At 31.3% G+C, this 19,349-nt stretch overlaps 1 protein-coding gene across 3 annotated transcripts in view; it reads left to right on the forward strand.

The window, feature by feature from the left end:
* Positions 1-17,649, forward strand: part of LOC110425344 (uncharacterized) — a 20,128-nt gene extending 2,479 nt beyond the window's left edge. For 2 of the 3 annotated variants that reach the window (XM_021440237.2, XM_021440235.2), the window contains 5 exons: positions 3,556-3,594; positions 3,693-3,731; positions 4,404-4,516; positions 16,730-16,927; positions 17,158-17,649. In XM_021440237.2, the coding sequence (XP_021295912.1) occupies positions 3,556-3,594; positions 3,693-3,731; positions 4,404-4,516; positions 16,730-16,927; positions 17,158-17,418 (650 nt within the window). In that variant the 3' untranslated portion in view covers positions 17,419-17,649. The remainder of the gene's footprint in view (positions 1-3,555; positions 3,595-3,692; positions 3,732-4,403; positions 4,517-16,729; positions 16,928-17,157) is intronic. The other variant, XM_021440238.2, reaches the window with a different exon arrangement.
* The last annotated feature ends 1,700 nt before the right edge of the window (positions 17,650-19,349 follow it).

Below are 19,349 nucleotides of genomic sequence, written 5' to 3' on the forward strand. Positions count from 1 at the left end.
CTTTTTTTTTTTTCAGTAGTGAAGTTATATTGCTATCAAAATATGTACAATTCTATTTGGGTGGCCAAGATAGCTTGTTCCAGTGAACAAAAATCTAGCGAAAGACAAAAAAGCATCATCAGGTCAAGAATTTATGCCGTTGGCCCTGTCACAGTCCAGTGTACCCAGTAATGTCAATCACAAAAAATATTCCCCTGTAACGACCGTAACCCATCCCACACACGAATTTAACCCTAACTTTCTTCATTGTTTTGATTCTCAATGTCCTCACAAATAATCCACATCAATTCAGCAGGTTTACATATGCCCGGGGTGGAGCGTCCCTTTGTAATGGCCTTCCCAAATTTTTTGAAAATTTTGATATATTATATATATTTTTAATAATTTTTAAAATAATTTTTTATTAAATAATTAATATAATTAAAAAATAATAAAATAACTTTACAAATTTCATTTAATATTATTCAAATTTTTAAATTTTTTTGATTTTTAAAATTTTTTCACCCATCTTTCTCTCTTTTCGTTTCCGTTCTTATATTGTGAAATTATTAAGAGATAAAGTTTTTATTTAATTTTTTCTATTTATATTATTATTATTTATTTTTTCAATTATATTATATTTACTCATATATTTTAAGCTTCTATAGATTTTCTTTTTTAAGTTTTTACGAATCATCAACTATATTCATTTTTTTTTTGTTATATAAATTATATCTATTATTTGTCATGATTTTTTTTTCTGTTTATGTGAATTTTATTTTTAATAATTTTAATTTTTAAGATTTAAAAAAATTATTATATATGTAATTCTCAAATATAAGTTCTAGTGTTACATTATTAGTTGTTGTTTAAAATTTTACTAATATATTATTTTTTATTAATCCTAATTATATAAGAAAAAATTATCTTAAGTATATGTTTTTAATGTGCTTTGCAATTTAAATTTAGTTGAAAGAAAACTATTGTGAGTATAAGAAGAAATTATTAATTTTGTATATCATATTTAACTATTTATATTTTATATATTATAGTTTAATCTTTAGTATTATAAACTTAAATATAATAAAATGAACATATTAGATGTTGACTACATTAATTTGTTAGTTGTTTATATTGAAAAAGATAAGATTTCAAAATAAAATAAATGATAAGTTTATTACAAATAATTTAGTTGTTTATATTAAAAAAGATATTGCTATCGTCAAACAAAACTTTCTTAAAGCACTATTATAAGTTTTTTTTATTTTTTTATTTACATGTTATATAAAATTATTGTTTATTATAAATCTTTTGATTATTAATGGTTAAGTTCAGTATAATAGTTTTAAAAATTTTAAACTTTTATTTTTCTTAACTTTTGACTCTCTCAATAAAAATTGGCTAACTCCGTTTCTGTATATGCTCGTCTTTGCTAGATTATCAACCACTTTGTTGGTTGATCGAGAAATTTTCTGAATACTCCAGCTAGCAATCTTGGTCTTTAATTCTTCAATCTAAGACATAGTGTCCCTATTGTTTGCCCATGTGAATTTCCCCCTAAACATAGGAAAATCAATGAAACAACTTTCCTCTATGAAATCAACAAAATTCTCCACGGCTCTATCATTGGCTTTTACCCTTACTCTTTCCTCCGCATTTTGTACAATGTTGTAATTACCTCCCACACACCATGTGACATTTTTTTCCTTACATATTTTGCTCAACTCTTCCCATAAAATCCTTTTTTCTGAGTCAGCATTAGGCCCATAAACATTCCTAATCTCGACATATTAAGCCCTTTAACACATCCTACAATAAAGATTTCTCCATGGTAAAGAAATCCTCATCCCAGTAGCTCAATAGGCTCCCTGAATTCCCAATTACAGGTGATAATGTCCACCCTAGACTTTTATTTCCCCACAGACTTGCGATTGTCCTCTAAAAAAGCTCTGGACTCTTAGTTTCCTTAACAAGTAGGAACTTAGGGTTGTGGGTGGCAACCAGATTATTAATGCTTTCTTTTTCTTTGGTCTGCCCATAGCTTTAACTTTCCAAGAAATGGCCAACATTAATAAAACAAAAAGTAAGCCCTGGTAAGAAGACATACCTCTTAGTTCCCATGACGTCTCTTTTTTTTTTCAATTCCTCAAGCTCCATGGTAGCAAACGTCCTAGTTATGGTTTGTCTATCATGCTTATAGGCCATACCTAATTGGACTCCTACTTCGTACGTTTCTTCTGCCTCCTTCAATATTATCACGTTACGATGCTAAATGCCTTCATCTATAATTCCCTTTTCTCTCTGGTTTGATGTGTCTCCAATCTAATTGCCCATATTTTCTTGACATCTTGTCTTGTCTGTGCTATCATGGTTGACATTGTTTCCTACAACTTGAGCCCTTATAGTTGACGTCTCCCCTATTTCTCTGATCGATTTCCCTGTGTTTTTCTTCTCCACCACTATAACTTTATCTTTCTCCCTTGTGTTCCTTTCGTTTTGTTGTTCTTCCTTTCTACCTTCCTTACCCAGTCCAACCTTTCTCACTCGTCTTTGATTCATCGCAATTACTGCTTTCGAGCTTAGTCTTTGAAGGTTTGAAAAGCTTAACTTGCTTTCTTCTTTCCTTTTTTGGATCTCCACCATTAAGTCTGAATATGTTCTCCCCCTTTCATGCACAATCCTAAATTTTTTTGCCCTTTCCAATTTGTGGTTTTCTTCTTATCTTTTTTTGCCCTCTCTTGGGTTAATCACATACCTCCCCCTGCTAGCTCTTCTAGACTTAGCTTTCTAAGTCATTTATACATGGATCCTCCCTTTGATTCCATAGTTCCCACTCCTCTCTAATTGTTGACCTAAGCTTTAGGTGTTGACCTAAGCTTTAGGCCCTACTTTGCAGGTTTTTTCCTTTAGAGATATAACCTCTTTTTGGTGGCCTATCTCCACAGGTAGCCCATTTCCATGGTTTCTGCAGGTCCAAGCTAGTATCATGCTAATATGCAAGTGAATCCATGTTTTATTAATATTTTTATTTTGAATTAAAATTGAGATTAAGTAATTGATTAAAATATTATATAATAATATTTAATCCTGGCCTTTTTGCAAGTTCAAGTCAATATCAGTAAATGAATCTAGATTTTATTAGTATTTTCATTTTAAATTAAAATTAGGGTTGAGTGGTTGATTAAACTATTATATATATGGTATTTAATTCTTGTATTCTTTCATGTTTAAGTCAATATCATACTAATATGCAAATGAATCCAAGTTTTATTAGTACTTTTATTTTGAATAAAAATTAAGATTAAGTGATTAATTAAAATATTATATATAATATATAATTCTTATCTTCTTGCAGGTCCAAGTCAATATCATGCTAATATGCAAGCGAATTCATGTTTTGTTGCTATTTTCATTTTAAATTAAAATTAAGATTTAGTGGTTTATTAAACTATTATATATATAGTATTTAATTCTTACGTTTTTTTAGGTCCAAGTTTATATCATGCTAAATTGAAATTAAGATTCAATAATTGATCAAAATATATTATATAATATTTAATTCTTGCCTTCTTGTAGGTCCTAGTCAATATTATGGTCATATGCAAGCGAATCCAGGTCTTATTAGTATTTTCACTTTGAATTAAAATTAAGATTGAGTGATGGGATTAAAATAATAAATAATACTTAATTCTTGCCTTCTTGCCTTCTTGCAGGTCTAAGTCAATATCAAGTCAATCTGCCAGGGAATCCAGGTTTTATTAATATTTTCATTTTGACTTAAAATTTGGATTGAGTGATTTATTGAAATATAATATATACATAATATTTAATTATTGCCTTCTCGTAGTTCCAAGTCAATATCATGCTTACATGCAAGTAAATTAGGGTTTTATTTTGAATTAAAATTAGGAATATCTATATATATATATATATATGAAATATTTCTTCTTCTAGCAGTTCTAAGTCAATATAGAGCTAATCTTCAAGTTATTCTAGGCTTTATCTCATTCTGAATCAAAATTAAGAATGAGTGAAATGTTTTGGTTAATTTTAGTATTTAATATGTATAAAATAAATGTTATTGATATGTATATATCAGGTAAATATTAGAACTATATATCTAATATAGATAGAAGATAGATTTCATTCATTCTTTATACGTCCAAATCAATATCAAGCAGTGTTAGTTTTTGGATCAAAATTAGGATTAAGTTTGGTTTTTAACTTGATCACTTGGTTGAATCAAATGATGAACTCTTTTCCTTGAATTTTTTGATGCAAGAATTTTCTTTTATTTTTTTTCAAACATTTGTGCCGTAAAAGATGGATACAACGGACAAGAGTTTACGACAGCAGGCAGCCCACGACTTTTCCCTAATTGACCTCTCCTACACCAAGGTCTGACGGTTGTTTGCTTTCGCTAGGTACACCAGTTGCTATCCCTGGGACTAATAATGCAGTAGAACAGTCCGGCAATGAAACCAATAATTTATCGGAAGCCGCTATCAGATCTAAAAGGCACCGGGTCAAAAAAAAGGTGAGAACTACAAAACTTTCTCCGTTAGATTATCCATTCTGAGTCTGATTGGTTTTTGAAATTAGTAGTGGTATCTTTTTAATCATAGAGGAGTATATTCTCAATTGATAAGATTATTTAGACAACAACAATATAATTCATCAGCAATATAGTCTACTTAGTTTAGTGTGGTTATATATTACTTCTGCAACTTGCATTTAATTTACCAAAGCAAAACGTTGAAGAAAGAGTTTTTGCGTACGAAAAGTAAATATTTTAAAATCTTTTATTAAAGTGGATACTTTTTGAGTATTTTTTTTTTAAGAGCTGATAGTCATTTCATTTCATTAGAATACAAAAAATGCAACTAGCAAGGAGGACATTTAACCTCCATCCACCAAGAAACAAGCCTGCGGAGTAAAAAAAAGTTCCTTTTGCAGAAGAGTAGATCAGCTTGCAAACCCTAATAAAATCTCCATTTACAACCTTCCAACAAGCACAAGAGGTTAACATAACCTCATTCAACCACTCAGAAGATCTAGCCATACAAAACAACAAAAATAAAACCCTTGTGGCTGTACAGCTTGTACAATTCGTCACAAGCTTTTCTCAATAAACCCATACACAAAAAAAAAAAAAAAGGAAAATTCCCCTATTCATGAAGCCGTCTATTAATTGCATTTTTTGGTGCAGCATTCGAGCCAACATACCCACCTGAACTGCTGCAACATGTTGCCCCCATAAAAAACCTGCATACAACAAAACATTGCAGCCACCGCCACAACCTATACAATCAAACCCAAAAAACCATGAATTAAAGGGACTCCAACCCCTGCGGTCTTTCGTCAACATCATTAACAACCCATATTAGATCATCTCTTCTTTCAACCTTAGTTTTAGTTAATTGGTCAGCAAACTCATTTGTAGCTCTTGGGATTTTCTTGAAGCTCCAATCATGCAACTTAGTTTTATAGACTTCCATTTGTATCAAAATACTTCTCATTTTTTTATGTAGAAAATACCTAAGATCTAAATAAAGAACGAAATTGCTTGATGAAAATAAAAGACTACCTAAGGGGCTATTTATAATAACTAACTAGACCTAAACTTATTTGGTGTGCACGTAAAGTAAATAACAAATAAGAAATTGTTCTAACCTTAGACTTCTTTAGAGTACAAGTAAAGTAAAAAGAAAATAGGAAAGTATTACATAAGAAAATATTCTCCCTAAGATATTCTCTCCATGACTTGAGGAACTCATATATTTCATAATAGCCTCCTTTAAGTCGGTGTAGGTGATGGGTTTGGACTCCACAGAGCTTGCCATTGATATTGTGGATATCCACCTTGTATCTCCCTCAAGTAAGTAAAGAGTGAACCCCTATATGGTTTAGTAGTAAGTTGAATGTTTCAACACTGAGTCTCTTGGTTAACAAATCTATAAGTTGATTATGTGAGGGAACAAAATTGAGAGCTAAGAGCTTTCATTGAACGTGTTCTTTGAGAAAATGATAATCAAGCTTGATATGTTTAATTCGTTCATGAAAGACTAGATTGGATGCAATGTGTATGGTTGACTTGTTATCACAGAATAGAGGAATGGTTTTGTAATAATAAAGGACAGATCTTTTAAAACATTACGTACCAAACCAGTTCTGTAGTGTCACTGCCATTGTTCGATATTCAACTTTAGTTCATGATATAGATATTGTTTGTTGCTTCTTTGATTTCCACTAAGGGGAGTGTCTCCTAGAAAAATAAGCATTCCTGAAACTGAATGCATAGTAGTTAGACAAGTAGGCTAATTTGAGTTACAATATGCTTTCAACTTAAGTGAGTTCATACTGGAATAAAAAAGACCATGGCCAGGAGATCTCTTGATATATCGGACCAATCTTTTTTCCATAGCAAAATGAGGAGCTTTTGGTGCTTGTGTGAATTGGCTTATAACTTGTACAACATAAGAGATGTTCGATCGAGTCACTATCAAATAGATTAATGTCCTTACAAGTCTCCAGTATATAGTCACATGCTCAAGTAAGTTCCTTATCTCACTAGATAAATTGTGTTGTTCTGGAATTGATGTTTGCACCATCTTTGGATCTTCGAGACTTTCTTATTGGATAATATCTCCTGCATATTTGTGCTGATTCACATAGATTCCATATTGATTCCTTTTAACCTCTAATCCTAAACAATAATGGAGGGTCTTCGGTCTTTTATTTTGAAACTAGTTTGGAAGTATATCTTAAATTGTGTACATTTATCTCCATTATTCCCAACAAGTATAAGATCATCTACAAAGATTAATATTGTCAATAAACCATCCCAGTATGAAAGTGTGAATAGTGAGTGATCCCATGGACTTTGTTTAAAACCATAATTAAGAAAAGAAATGGAGAGTTTTCCAAACCACTGTGGTGGTGCTAGTTTAAGTCCATATAAAGACTTATGTAGGTTACAAACTAGTGAATCATTATGAACTTCCATACCTTGAAGAGGTTTTATGAGTACTTTTTCATTGAGTTAGATTTTTGCGATCTACTTTTTTGATAATATCTCCTGCATATTTATATTGATTCACATAGTTTCCATCTTGATTCCTTTTAGCATCTAACCCTAAAAATAATGCAAGGGCCTAGGTTTTTTATTTTGAAACAAGTTGGAAATATTTTTTAAATTGTGTACATTTATCTCTATTATTCCCAACAAGTATAAGATCATCCACGTAGATTAATACTGCTAAGAAATTATCCTTATATGAAAGTGCGAATAGTGAGTGATCCTATGGACTTTATTTAAAACCATAAATAAGAAGAGAAGTGGAGAGTTTTCCAAACCATTGTGGTGGTGCTTATTTGAGTCCATATAATGACTTATGCAACTTACAAACTAGTGAGTCATTAGGAACTTCTATACCTTAAGGAGGTTTCATGAATACTTATTCATTGAGTTGGATCTCTGAAACCTACTTCTTTGATAATATCTCTTTCATATTTGTGCTAATTCATATAGATTTCATCTTGATTCCTTTTAACCTCTAACCCTAGAAAATAATGTAAGGGTCCTAGATCTTTTATTTTGAAACAAGTTTGAAAATATTTTTTAAATTGTGTACATTTATCTCCATTATTCCCGACAAGTATAAGATTATATACATAGATTAACACTACTAAGAAGCTATCCCTATATGAAAGTGTGAATAGTGAGTGATTCCATTGACTTTGTTTGAGACTATAATTGAGGAAAGAAGTAGAAAGTTTTCCAAACCATTGTGGTAATGCTTGTGTGAGTCCATATAAGGACTTATGCAACTTACAAACTAGTGAATCATTAGGAACTTCCATACCTTGAGGAGGTTTCATGAATACTTCTTCATTGAGTTCCCTATGTAAAAAAGCATTGTGAACATCCATTTGATGTAGTTTTCACCTTTTAATTGCTAAAATAGCTAACAAGCATTGCTCTGTGGTGAATTTAGCCACTAGAGCAAATGTTTCATTATAGTTGACTTCCTCTAGTGTAACCCTTTGCAACTAATCAAGCTTTGTACTTTTCAATTTTTCCATCGGCTCTTTATTTAATTTTAAATACCCATTTCCTTCCAATTGCCCTTTTTCTTTTTGGTAAGGGAATTAGGCTCCATGTATTGTTCAATGGAAGAGCTTTTAGCTCTTTATTCATTGCTTCTTTCTACATTGAATTTTTGACAGCATTCTCATAAGTATCTAGCTCAAGATTCACTTCGTATAATTGGTTGATAGGAAGGGTAGACTTAGTTGGGGGGTTTATAATCTTCTTGCAAGTCATTATATAATCTTCAAATTTTTGTGGCATTCTTTTTTTTCTTTATGGCCTTGAGTTCACAACTATCATTTCTTTGTCAATTGCATCATTTTTGGCTTCAAGGTCAGATTCTCTCATGTCTTCTTCCTTTTTCCTAATTGAGTCTCCTACATCTTCAAGTTGATTTTTCAATCTCAAAGCATTTACCCAAATTTTATTTTTTCCTTCAAAATAGTAGTGCCCTTGTCCATTTCACTTACTCGAATTAGCCTTTTGGTGACAAGGTCCAACAAAGTTGATAGTGGGAGTTCCTTGTTTGTCTTCGTCAAGTATTGCCATGATTTAATCAAATTGAGTTTGAGATAACCTTGTAGGATTTAGAATAATTTGCTGTTGATTTGTTTATTGTTGGAAATGCATGTCCTTTCCTTTGGTTTCTGTGGCTGCTGCATTGATGGCTGTCTTTACTTGAAAATTTTTTTTCTTCCTTGCCAATTTGGTGGATATCCTACAATCTCAAAATATTTTTCTTTTATGTGACATGTTTTCTTGTTGTGTTCACATTTGGGTCTCCTGTTTGGATCTTGATTCTTTTCTCTAGCATATACTTTGAATGTTATTGCCTCTAAAATTGGCCTTGCCACGACAGTTGTTCTGAACTCAATAAAGAATAAGCAATTGTTAAATATGGTAATGGATCTTTACAAAGAATATTCAATCTTATAACAACATAGGAATCATTCAATTCCATTACGAATTGATGCAATTTTTCTTTTTCTTTTTCCTTGGCCAAGACTCTACATGTACAACTCCTACCTCTTCGTCCATGAGACTTGGAACAACTTTTAAGTTGATCCCAAAGTCCATTCATTTTTGTATAGTAAGCTAAGATTATCAATTCACCTTGTCTAGTGTTAATTATTTTTCTTTTCAATTCTTGAATTCAATGTCTACTTTCTTGTGAAAACCTCTCTTTCAAATCTCTCCAGATGTCATAGGTAGAGTCATGATCTGCAACACTATTATGTAACTCCTTATTGAGTGAGTTTAACAACCATGCTACTGCCATAGCATTACAAGTCAACCATTCATCCTCTTTTGGTTTTGGTAATTTCCATCCACAAATACCAATTTGTGTTTCGATCACGATGCATTAACAATAGCTTTCTTCCATGTTGAATAGTTGGGCCCTTTTAATGCATGGGATATCAATAAATCACCTAGTCTATCAGAATTACTCAAATGATAGTGGAGTGGTTTATTATTCATAGCTTTGGTAGAAGATTTTGCTTAAGTTTTTATTAGTTTTTTTTTGCCATAGAAAAAAATTTCACAAGAAAGAACAACTAGGGTCTGATACAATGTAGAAATTGTCAACTAGACTTAAATCTACTTAGTGTGCAAGTAAAGTAAATAACAAATAAAAAAGTATTTTAACTCTAGACTTTCTTAAAGTAAAAGTAAAAGTAAAATAAAAGGAAAATAAAAGAAAATTACATAAGGAAATATTCTCCATAAGATATTCTCTCCCTAATTTATGGATACCCGTATACTTCGTAATATTCCATGGGGCTTCTGATGATTCTTTTACGCATTTCACTGTATTCTCTAAATCACTCTAAAAAACAACTCTATTACTATTAGCCCATCTCAATGTTGGCATAATTTAAAGGGCTTTTCCAATGGCCAAAATCTTGACCATATTAGCATCCATAACACTAATCGACAAGGAAAACTAAACTAGGATTTTGCCATTTCATCTCTTAGGATTCTCCCGATCCTAGCTTCTCCCAAGTTACATCTCAAAGCCTTATCCCCATTAATTTAACAAGATCATGAAGAAGCGGTTGCCAAGGCTCAACAACTTTTGCTGCTTTTAGCTTTGTAGGGACAACAACCATATTCGACATTCTCTTTGAGTCCATAATAGAGATTGATTCGAGGCCACTTTGCGTTGGCTCACCAAGCCACCCGAGTGCCACAGTATCATAAACTTGATTGCAATTCCAAACTTTTTCCTTAAAAAGTACATCGTTCCTTGCCAACCAAATAAACCATACAATTGCCCAAAAGGACATATGCTAATATCTACATTACTCATCAATTTTGTAGTCATATTCCATGTAAGGAAACTAACAAGTGAATCATTATGACTTACCTAATTCAGTCTTCAATTTCCAACCCACCAATGCCATATTTTCCAAGTCTGATCATAGGAAAAAAATAAGTGTCCCATTGATTCAAGCTTTTTCTTACACAATAGACAATACATAGAGTTAACTTTAAGTAATCTTTTCCTCAAGAACACTACCTTAATTACAATTTTCCCTTTGATCAGCTGCCACCCAAAAATGTCCACTTTAAATATGGCTAAGCCCTTCCATAACTCCTTTTAAAAGTGATTAACCCCATGATCCTTTTTCAACACGCATCTAGATAATGATTTAGTAGTGTACAAGCCACTAGGTGTTTCCTTCCATATAAATTTATCCTCAAAATTCTTCCCAATTACTTGATCATCTAATAACTTATTGAAATCCAACCACTGCTCTCATTCTTAATCAAAAGGATTCCTTTTAAGCTCAATCTGCCATTTCCATTCATCTTCCACCCATTATCCAAAGCTTTCAATATTTTTATTTTTGTTGATTGCAAACATTTGAGGGAAGTTTTCTTTTAGGATTACCCCCTCAATCCATTGTTCATTCCAAAAATGAATCTTTTTACCATTTTCAATCGAAAAACCATACCCTCTTTACCATATTTGCCATGCCATCTTCTAGATACAAGGTTTTTATAATATTTTTCCAAATGCCTCGAGGTCATCTTCCTATTTTCACTAATATGCAATAGGTTCACATTATCACCTCTCATTCTCTCAACAATTATTCTTCTTTAAAGACTCTCTAACTCATTTTCAAATCTTTAAATCCATTTTTTTACAACGCTCGATTCTTGAGACATAGATTAATAACTCTAAGACCTTCCATGTCTTTGTATAAACAAATGGAATTCCAATCAATATGACGAATTTTCCTCTTGCCTTCTATTTACCGCTAAAGAAAAAGCCTTTGAATGCGATAATCTTTCTTTCACCTTATCAGAATTTGAAAGATAGACAAAAAAAAAATTAAGAGACTCCGTTAATATTGACTTCAAAAGTGTTACCTTCCCACCCATGGATAGAGACCTTGCCTTCCACCTTGCAAGTCTTGTTTCAAATTTCTCCACTATTAGCCACTACATTTTTAATGAATTGACCATCCCTCTTAATGATAATCCCAAATAAGTTATTGAGAGACTTCCCATTTTGCATGCAATTCACTCGGTCCATTGCTCAATCATATGATGTTCCATTTCACTTCCAGTTAATGAACTTCTCTGAAAATTGATTTTGAGCCCCGATATTGCTTGAAAACATCTCAAATTCCTCTTAGTATTGAATAAATGAGTAAATAGAGGCTTAAAGAGAATTGCTGTATCATCAACATATTGCAAATGCGTGATGGAAAGTCTTTTTCTTACTATGTCAACTCCCTCAATCACCTGTTCATTTGCTGCCTTATGCATCAACAAGCTAAAGGCTTCAGCAGCCAAATTTAAAAGTAACGGTGATAACAAACAACCTTGTTGAAGTCCCCTCTTCATTCAGAATTGCCAAGTGGGTATCTCATTAACAAGAACTGAAATAGACATTGTGGATATACAAGACATAATCCAAGTTCTCCATTTTCCCTTAAGCCCCATGTTCTTTATCACCAACTCAAGGAACACCCAATCCACACTATTGTACGCATTTTCAAAATCAAATTTAAAGATTAACCCTTCATTCATACCTTTTTTTCAATAAATCCACAATTTCATTTGCAATAAGGTTGTAATTAAGGATTTGATGTCCTTTAATGAAAATGAATTGATTCTCCCCAACTACTTTATCAATAACCATTTTCATGAGGTTGGCAAGGACTTTGGAAATGATTTTATACAAGCTGGCTACAAGGCTAATAGGCCGATACTCACTAATTTTTACCAAATTAACACATTTCTAAATTAGTGTAATCAAATAGGTGTTAATACACCCATCCATAACAACTGACCTATAAAAATCCTCCACATGTCTCATCACATCACCTTTAATCAGCTCCTATTGCATTTTTAAAAGAATCAAATTAAAACCATTTGGCCCTGGTGACTTGTTACCATCACAACTCTGAATAGTTTTCCATATTTCATGTTAGAAAAAAAGGCTCTCGGAAAACTCCATAAAGCTCTCCTTGAGTTTTTTAAATTAATAATTCATTTATTTTAATCTAATGGTTAAACCCTACCCATAAATATCAATAAGATATTCAACAATCTCATTCCTTGGCTCTCACAAATCCTCCACATTCCACCTATTGATCTCTAACTTACTGATATAATTTAACCTTTTCCTCATAAAAATCATTGCATGAAAGTATTTGGTGCTCCAATCCCAATCAAGAAACTATTGGACTCTTGCTTTTTATTGTCAAGCTCTTTCTTCCACCCTCAATTTCGTTATCGTTTTCCTAATTTCTCCATTCATAATGTCCTTTTACAATTACAACTCCAAGTCATGTATTTGTTGTCTAGTACATTGTATCTTCTTATTCGTATTCCCATAAGTAGCCTTCTGCTAATCTTTGATATTCATCTTCGTTCCCTTTAGCTTATACGAAACCCTTACTCTATTTCTAACAAAAAAAACTCTTATTAGTCTTAATATTTACAACATGACAAAACAATGCTTCAAAAATAACTTGAAGACCTTTATCACATAATTGAGTAGCACTCAACAAGTTATGCTTGGGACCAATTACAAATAAAATATTTCCAATTTAAGAGGAAGAGTTTTTACTTATTGTACCAATACATTCACTGTGACCTTTTGAGTCATGTCTAAATGTTACATTTCCTCATTTTCTTGATCTTAATTCTTTGAATGACTCTTTGTTTCCAGTCATGTGTTCAGAGCATCCACTATTAAGATATCATATTCCTTTTCCTTGTGCTCAACTCCAAGCATGTGCTTTCAACCTACAAAAAGAAAATTCAAACTTTTGATTTTGCTACCTAAACTTTCTTGGGTCCTTTTGAGGTAGTAATTTTGGTTTCTTTTGGAACCCATTCTAATCTCACTACTTTGTCTTGTGCAGGCTTAGTTCCTTTTGGAAACCATATCTTCTTAGTCACCTTGCCTCTTTGTGAAACCATTCTCAAAAGACAAAAATACATAGAGTGTCCTACTTTATGGCAACATATACATCTGGTAAAAACATCATAGTTTTCATTTTCTTTTACAAAGAAGTTTTTAAGGTGAGTTTCCTTTTGGGTGCTATCATATTCTAATCCTTCCTTGTCAAAGAAAGTTTTTTATGTCTTCAACATGTTTAATTTTTATTGTCTCATATGAAATTTTGAAAAAGATTCATGCAAGTCTCATTTTTCTTTTTCAAATATATTTTTTTCAATTTGGAAGTCTTTGACAGTGCTTTGAAATTCAATCTTAGTCTTGGCTAAAAGTTCATTCTCTACCTTAAGTTTATATATGATACTTTGTACCTTTAGGTCTTTTCCTCAAATTCAAAAGCTAAGTCATCATTTGCATCTTGTAACTCATTGAATGAATAAGTATCTTTATCAAAGGTACATGAGTTAAATTCATAAGAAGTAAAACACATCTTAAAGCCATCAAGTGCCTTGAGACAAAGGTTGGTAACTTCATCTTTTTCTTAAACTTGGGAGTCATCACTATCATTCCAAGTGGCCATCATTGGCTTTTTCTTAAAGTTCCTGAAAGTGCTTTTCTTGTTTGGAAAATTGTACTTGGTGCGTCCCGGTTTCTTACAATCATAGCATATCAAATGGTCTTTGCTATACTCTTTCGTGGGCACATCTCTCCTAGAAGGTCTCCTACTCTTATAGTTTCTCCTCATAAATGGCTATCTCCTCATCCTTTTTACTCTCACTTTTTGTACTCATCTTTTCCTCTTCTATTTGGTATTTAAAAGCTATCCCCTTTTTCTTTGTGTCACCCTTTTTTGCTTCTTCTTGATCACTTTCATGTTTTAAAGTGATCTCATAGGTGAGTAGAGATTCTACAAGTTCTTTTAATTTAAAGTTCTTGAGGTTACTAGCTTCTTCTATAGTCGTTACTTCTGGTTTCCATGACTTAGATAGGCTATAGAGTAATTTCTTAACTAATTGGGCATTGAGAAAATCTTTTCCTAAGGCTCTCAAACCTCTAACTATGTTTGTGAACCTCTTAAACATTTGATTAATTGGTTCACTTTTCTCCATTCTAAATAACTCATACCCAAGTATAAGAAGTCCTAATTTAACTCCCTTGACTTGATTAGTTCCTTCATAAGTAGTTTTTAAGGTATTCTAAATTTGTTTTGCACTCTCACACATGGACACCTTGTTAAATTCACTAGCACCTAGGGAACAAAAGAGAGTATTGTAGGCCTTGCAATTTATTTGTATCAACTTTTTCTCTTTCTCAACCCACGCTCTCCTAGTCTTAATAATTATCTTATCATCTACTTCCTTGTAAGGTGTATAAGGGCCATCCAAAATTATATTCCAAATTTTAAGATCCATAGATTCAATAAACATTTCCATTTTACCTAAAGCTTTGCTAAAATAATTATCTTATCATCTACGCCCTTGTAAGGTGTATAAGTTAGGATCGAGCTTGGTACTAAAAGGGGTCGATCTTGTGAACTCTTAAAGCTTTGCTCTACATTTTATTTTACCTAGGATCAAGCTTCTTGTTAAGGGAGGTCGATTCTGCAATTGTCCTAAAGTTATCTTTGCTTTTTATTTCTTTCTAAGATTGACTGTTCATCATAAGGGTCAATCCTCATTGTTGAAAACTATGCATTTTGAAAGCTTTTGATTCTCAAAGATTTTCAACCTTTTGTCAAACATGTTTTAAGACTGTAGGGAGTTGATCAAGTGAATAAAAAACATTTCAAATGCTTGTGTGCAAGGCTTAGTCAATTTAATTTTGTCAAATCAAAACATAATTCAATATTAAAGCTAACAAGTAAGTACAAGGTTGGAAGTATTTGAATGATACAAAGAAGAGTACAAATGATAGAAGTGAAAGTACAAAGAATTTGTAGCACAAGGATAGATTAAAAGCTAAATGGAAGAATGTGAATAGCTTCCTCTAAGTTGGTTTCTTTTTCTTTTCTTCTTTTTCTTCATAAGATTTGATGCTTGAGCATTTGATGTTTTTCTCCACTCTTCTAACCTTGTAAATGTGTTGGAAAAGTCCTTTTTATAGTTGGAGAAGCTTTAGAGTCGTTAGATATGATTTAGTAAAAAAACTAGTGGTTTTTCTTTTGAATTTCGTGTCTAACGGCTAGTTCTAAACCTTAAGTATCGATACTTTTCACTAGGTATTGATACTACTTTTGAGACAAACATCTATACTTTTGAGATAAGTATCCATACCTTGCATCTAGAAGCATTTTGTGTAAAATGTATCAATAACGAATATCGAGGTATTGATAGTTGTAGCTTAAAACATAAAAATTACTTTTTTTAAACCCAATTTGATGTCAAATACTTGGACATATCAAAAGCAAATGCAAAGGAAGTTTAAAACTAATTTAAACAAGTTTAAAAACTATTCAAACATGTTTAACAATCATTCAAAGAATTTCAAAACTTATTTGAGTAATTTTAAAACTTTTCACATGGAAATACGTAGGCATTTCAAAACTTTTTAAACAAGTTTAAAAACTATTCACATAAGTTCAAAAACTCATTCAAAGAACTTCCAAAATCATTCAAATAAGTTCAAAGATCACTCAAACAAGTTCAAAGTTCATTGAAACAATTTTTATCATTTTTGTCATTTCAAAATTATAATAATTTTAAAACTAATAAAATTAATAGAAAGAAAAGAGATTTAAAAATAATTTAAAGTTATTAAATATTAGTAAACTAATAGCTTGTGTTATATATTTATTATTTTTATTACATTAATGTTTTTAAGAAAAAAATATACTTAATTTAAGTTTAAGTTGTTTCGTCAACTCTAATTGTAGTAATTAATCGTTAATTTTTTTCATTTATTTATTTTTATAGTGTAAATTTTTTATAATTTAGTTTTATTTTTTAAACTAAAATTAAGGAGACAATAACTTATTTTTTATTTTCAAGAAGATGTAAAAGCTAATGAACGCATTAATTAGACCTGTCTATGGGTCAGGTGACTTGCGCGCTTAGCCTAAGATATTATTATGTTAATAAAAAAATTTATTTAATTTGAATTTTAATAAATATATTTAAAAAATTTTAAAAATAAATTTAAATTAAATGGGTTTAAATGGCCGGGTTGGGTCGGGACCTAACTTTAGAGACGTGGCCGGGTTTAAATGTGTTCTCATCTTGAATTGACTTTGTATCCAGGATGAAGTCACAAATATGCAGAAGCAAATAACCGAGATTACTGAACTTAATGGGGTGATGAGTGCAGAAATCAAGCAGCTCAATGAGAAAGGTGACCATCAGGTAAACGAAATGCGTCAACTCCAAGGTTGTATTGCCCAGTTGGAGAAAACAAATACAGATCTCAAAAACCAAGTAGAGGAGCTCACCCCGTTGGTAGTAAGTCTCTCTCTCTCTCTCTCAAAATGTGACGTTTAAAACTGTAAGACGAAATTAATATTCAAGTCAGAAACTTTCGAGGATGATAGATGCAATTTTACTCATTGTTATATTTGCACTTCAATACATCAGACAGTGACAATATTGTTCTAGCTGATTAATGATAATCTCACATTTGAATCCCCACATTATTTTTCTTCTTTCTATTAATAACATATCTCTTCTTGTAGATGGACGTGCAAAAGTTGCAAAAAGAAAACCTGGAGCTCAAAGCCCAAAATCATCTTCTGATGAAGAAAAGTGGGGCCGACATAAACCGTGCACTTATGAATAAGTACGGGAAAAGCAAGTCTAAAATAAAACGGCTCAAAACGGCAAACCTAGCTTTAACAATGCAGATAATAAATTATAATGATGATGAGGACCGTGAACAAGGAGGACCAAGCAAAAGTAACCAGTCCAAGGTGTTGTTACTTTCAAATCAAAACTGAACCATTAATCAGTTTGAATTTGCGTAATATTATCTCATGGATACGTAATAATTTGAATTATTTTGTTCCAGTTGAGTGTTTGACATTGGTTTTTCATATGTTCTTTTGCTGGCTTAGACTTGTAATTTTGCATATCACATGAACATGATAAGAGTTAAGTGTGCTTGAATTTTGAATAATAACATTTTAATCGTGTTACGTGAATCCAAGATTTATTTGTTACTCATTTAATTAATCTATAAACATTTTTACACGATAAGTTTATGATTTGTTTAAATTTTCATATAAATATTTTACTTTAGTATGACTATAATAATGACAATAGAATTTATATATAATGATTGATGATGATGGATATTTTTGTTTTGTTAGAATTGTTTTTATGATTATTAGTTTTAAATTTGAATAATGAAATTATATTTAATTGTATGTATTTTACATTAATCATGTTTATAGTGATAATCATATCTAAAAATTTAATCATGTTACTTGTTTAATTTGATTTATTTAATAAATATATTCCACGTTTAATAAAATTTTTTAATATATTTAATTAATTATACTTATTTATATTTATTTTTATAATTATTAATATTTTATAATTACATGACATGATTCAATGACTCTGTAACTTACTACCAAAGTAACCTCTTCTATTGGAGTGGAGTTCATATTGCTATTGGACTCTTCTGACCTATCTTTCTATTATTTATGATTTTATCATTTACTATCATTTTATCTCTAGAATATGTTTAAGTTAGTCGTAGGCATATAATAGAGTTTATCCTGTGTGTTGCGCTCGAGCGAAAAAAAAAAACATTTTGAACAAAATGTTGACAATAAAATATATTAATAAATGTTGTGTATGATTTGAGTACTAGGTTACAGAGCCTTTTTTGTTTGTTGATAAGGCCATGCAGTGCTTGAACAAATTGAAGATTAGTGTTCTATGGTGTGCATTTGTAGATATCTATGATGATAGGGGCAATTTTGTTATACAAAATTTAATATTGAATACTTGGAATTGTCAATTGGATTTCTTACATGTTGATTGCCTGATATAAATGTTGAACAAAAATAAGATTAGTATCTATTAGTAAGTATTTACAGATTTTTGCAATAGCTGAGGCAGTTGTTGTATGCAAAAGTTAACATCAAAGGGTTGACCTTGCAAAATTACCTAGGGACAAAAAACATGAGCAATGTTGGCTATCAGTGTACATGTACAAAAAATTGAGGTAGTAATATTATTAATTGGAGTTCACTTGTAGATTGAAGCAGTATTACCCAATCATTATAATGGTAGTCTATGCATCTAGCTTTAACAACAAAATATATCATGCTAGCATTTGTAAAGATTAGATATGAGACAAAGTTAGGTTATAGCCCAAAGCATGAACAATATATTTTCTCAATATATGATGAGAGATTAATAGACTCTACATATCCATCAGCAAGAGCAATCAAGATATTCTCATCTAGATGCTAACATTTGCAAAGATCAGATAAAAGACAAAGTTAGGTTGTAGCCCAAAGCATCAACAAAAGGTTTATCTCAACGTATGACCAGAAATTGATAGAAATTACATATCTATCAGCAAGAGCAATCAAGACATGCTCATTTGCATTACTATGGAAAAATTATGTAGAGAAGAACTAAAAACAATAGGCAAAATAAAAGGAACTTAGTAAAATACTCTAAATGTACCTGGTTTTGTATTTTTTTTTGGTGATTCCTCTCCTTTGGTGGTGATGGATTGTTTCTGCGGTGTTTGTTTTGGAAAAAGTTCTCTAGCTACCTGTGTGTTGATTAGGGATGCTAAAAGTTGTTCTTGTGGTTGGTTTAGCATTGGTGGAGGGGTTATTGATCTTGAGGTACCTGCAAATAGGAGAGAGCAAACGTCGGTTCGCTCGATTTTCAGTTCGATTTT

Source organism: Theobroma umbraticum, unplaced genomic scaffold (assembly GCF_002168275.2).
Source record: "Theobroma umbraticum cultivar Fairchild unplaced genomic scaffold, ASM216827v3 scaffold_81.0, whole genome shotgun sequence".
Lineage (NCBI taxonomy): Eukaryota > Viridiplantae > Streptophyta > Magnoliopsida > Malvales > Malvaceae > Theobroma > Theobroma umbraticum.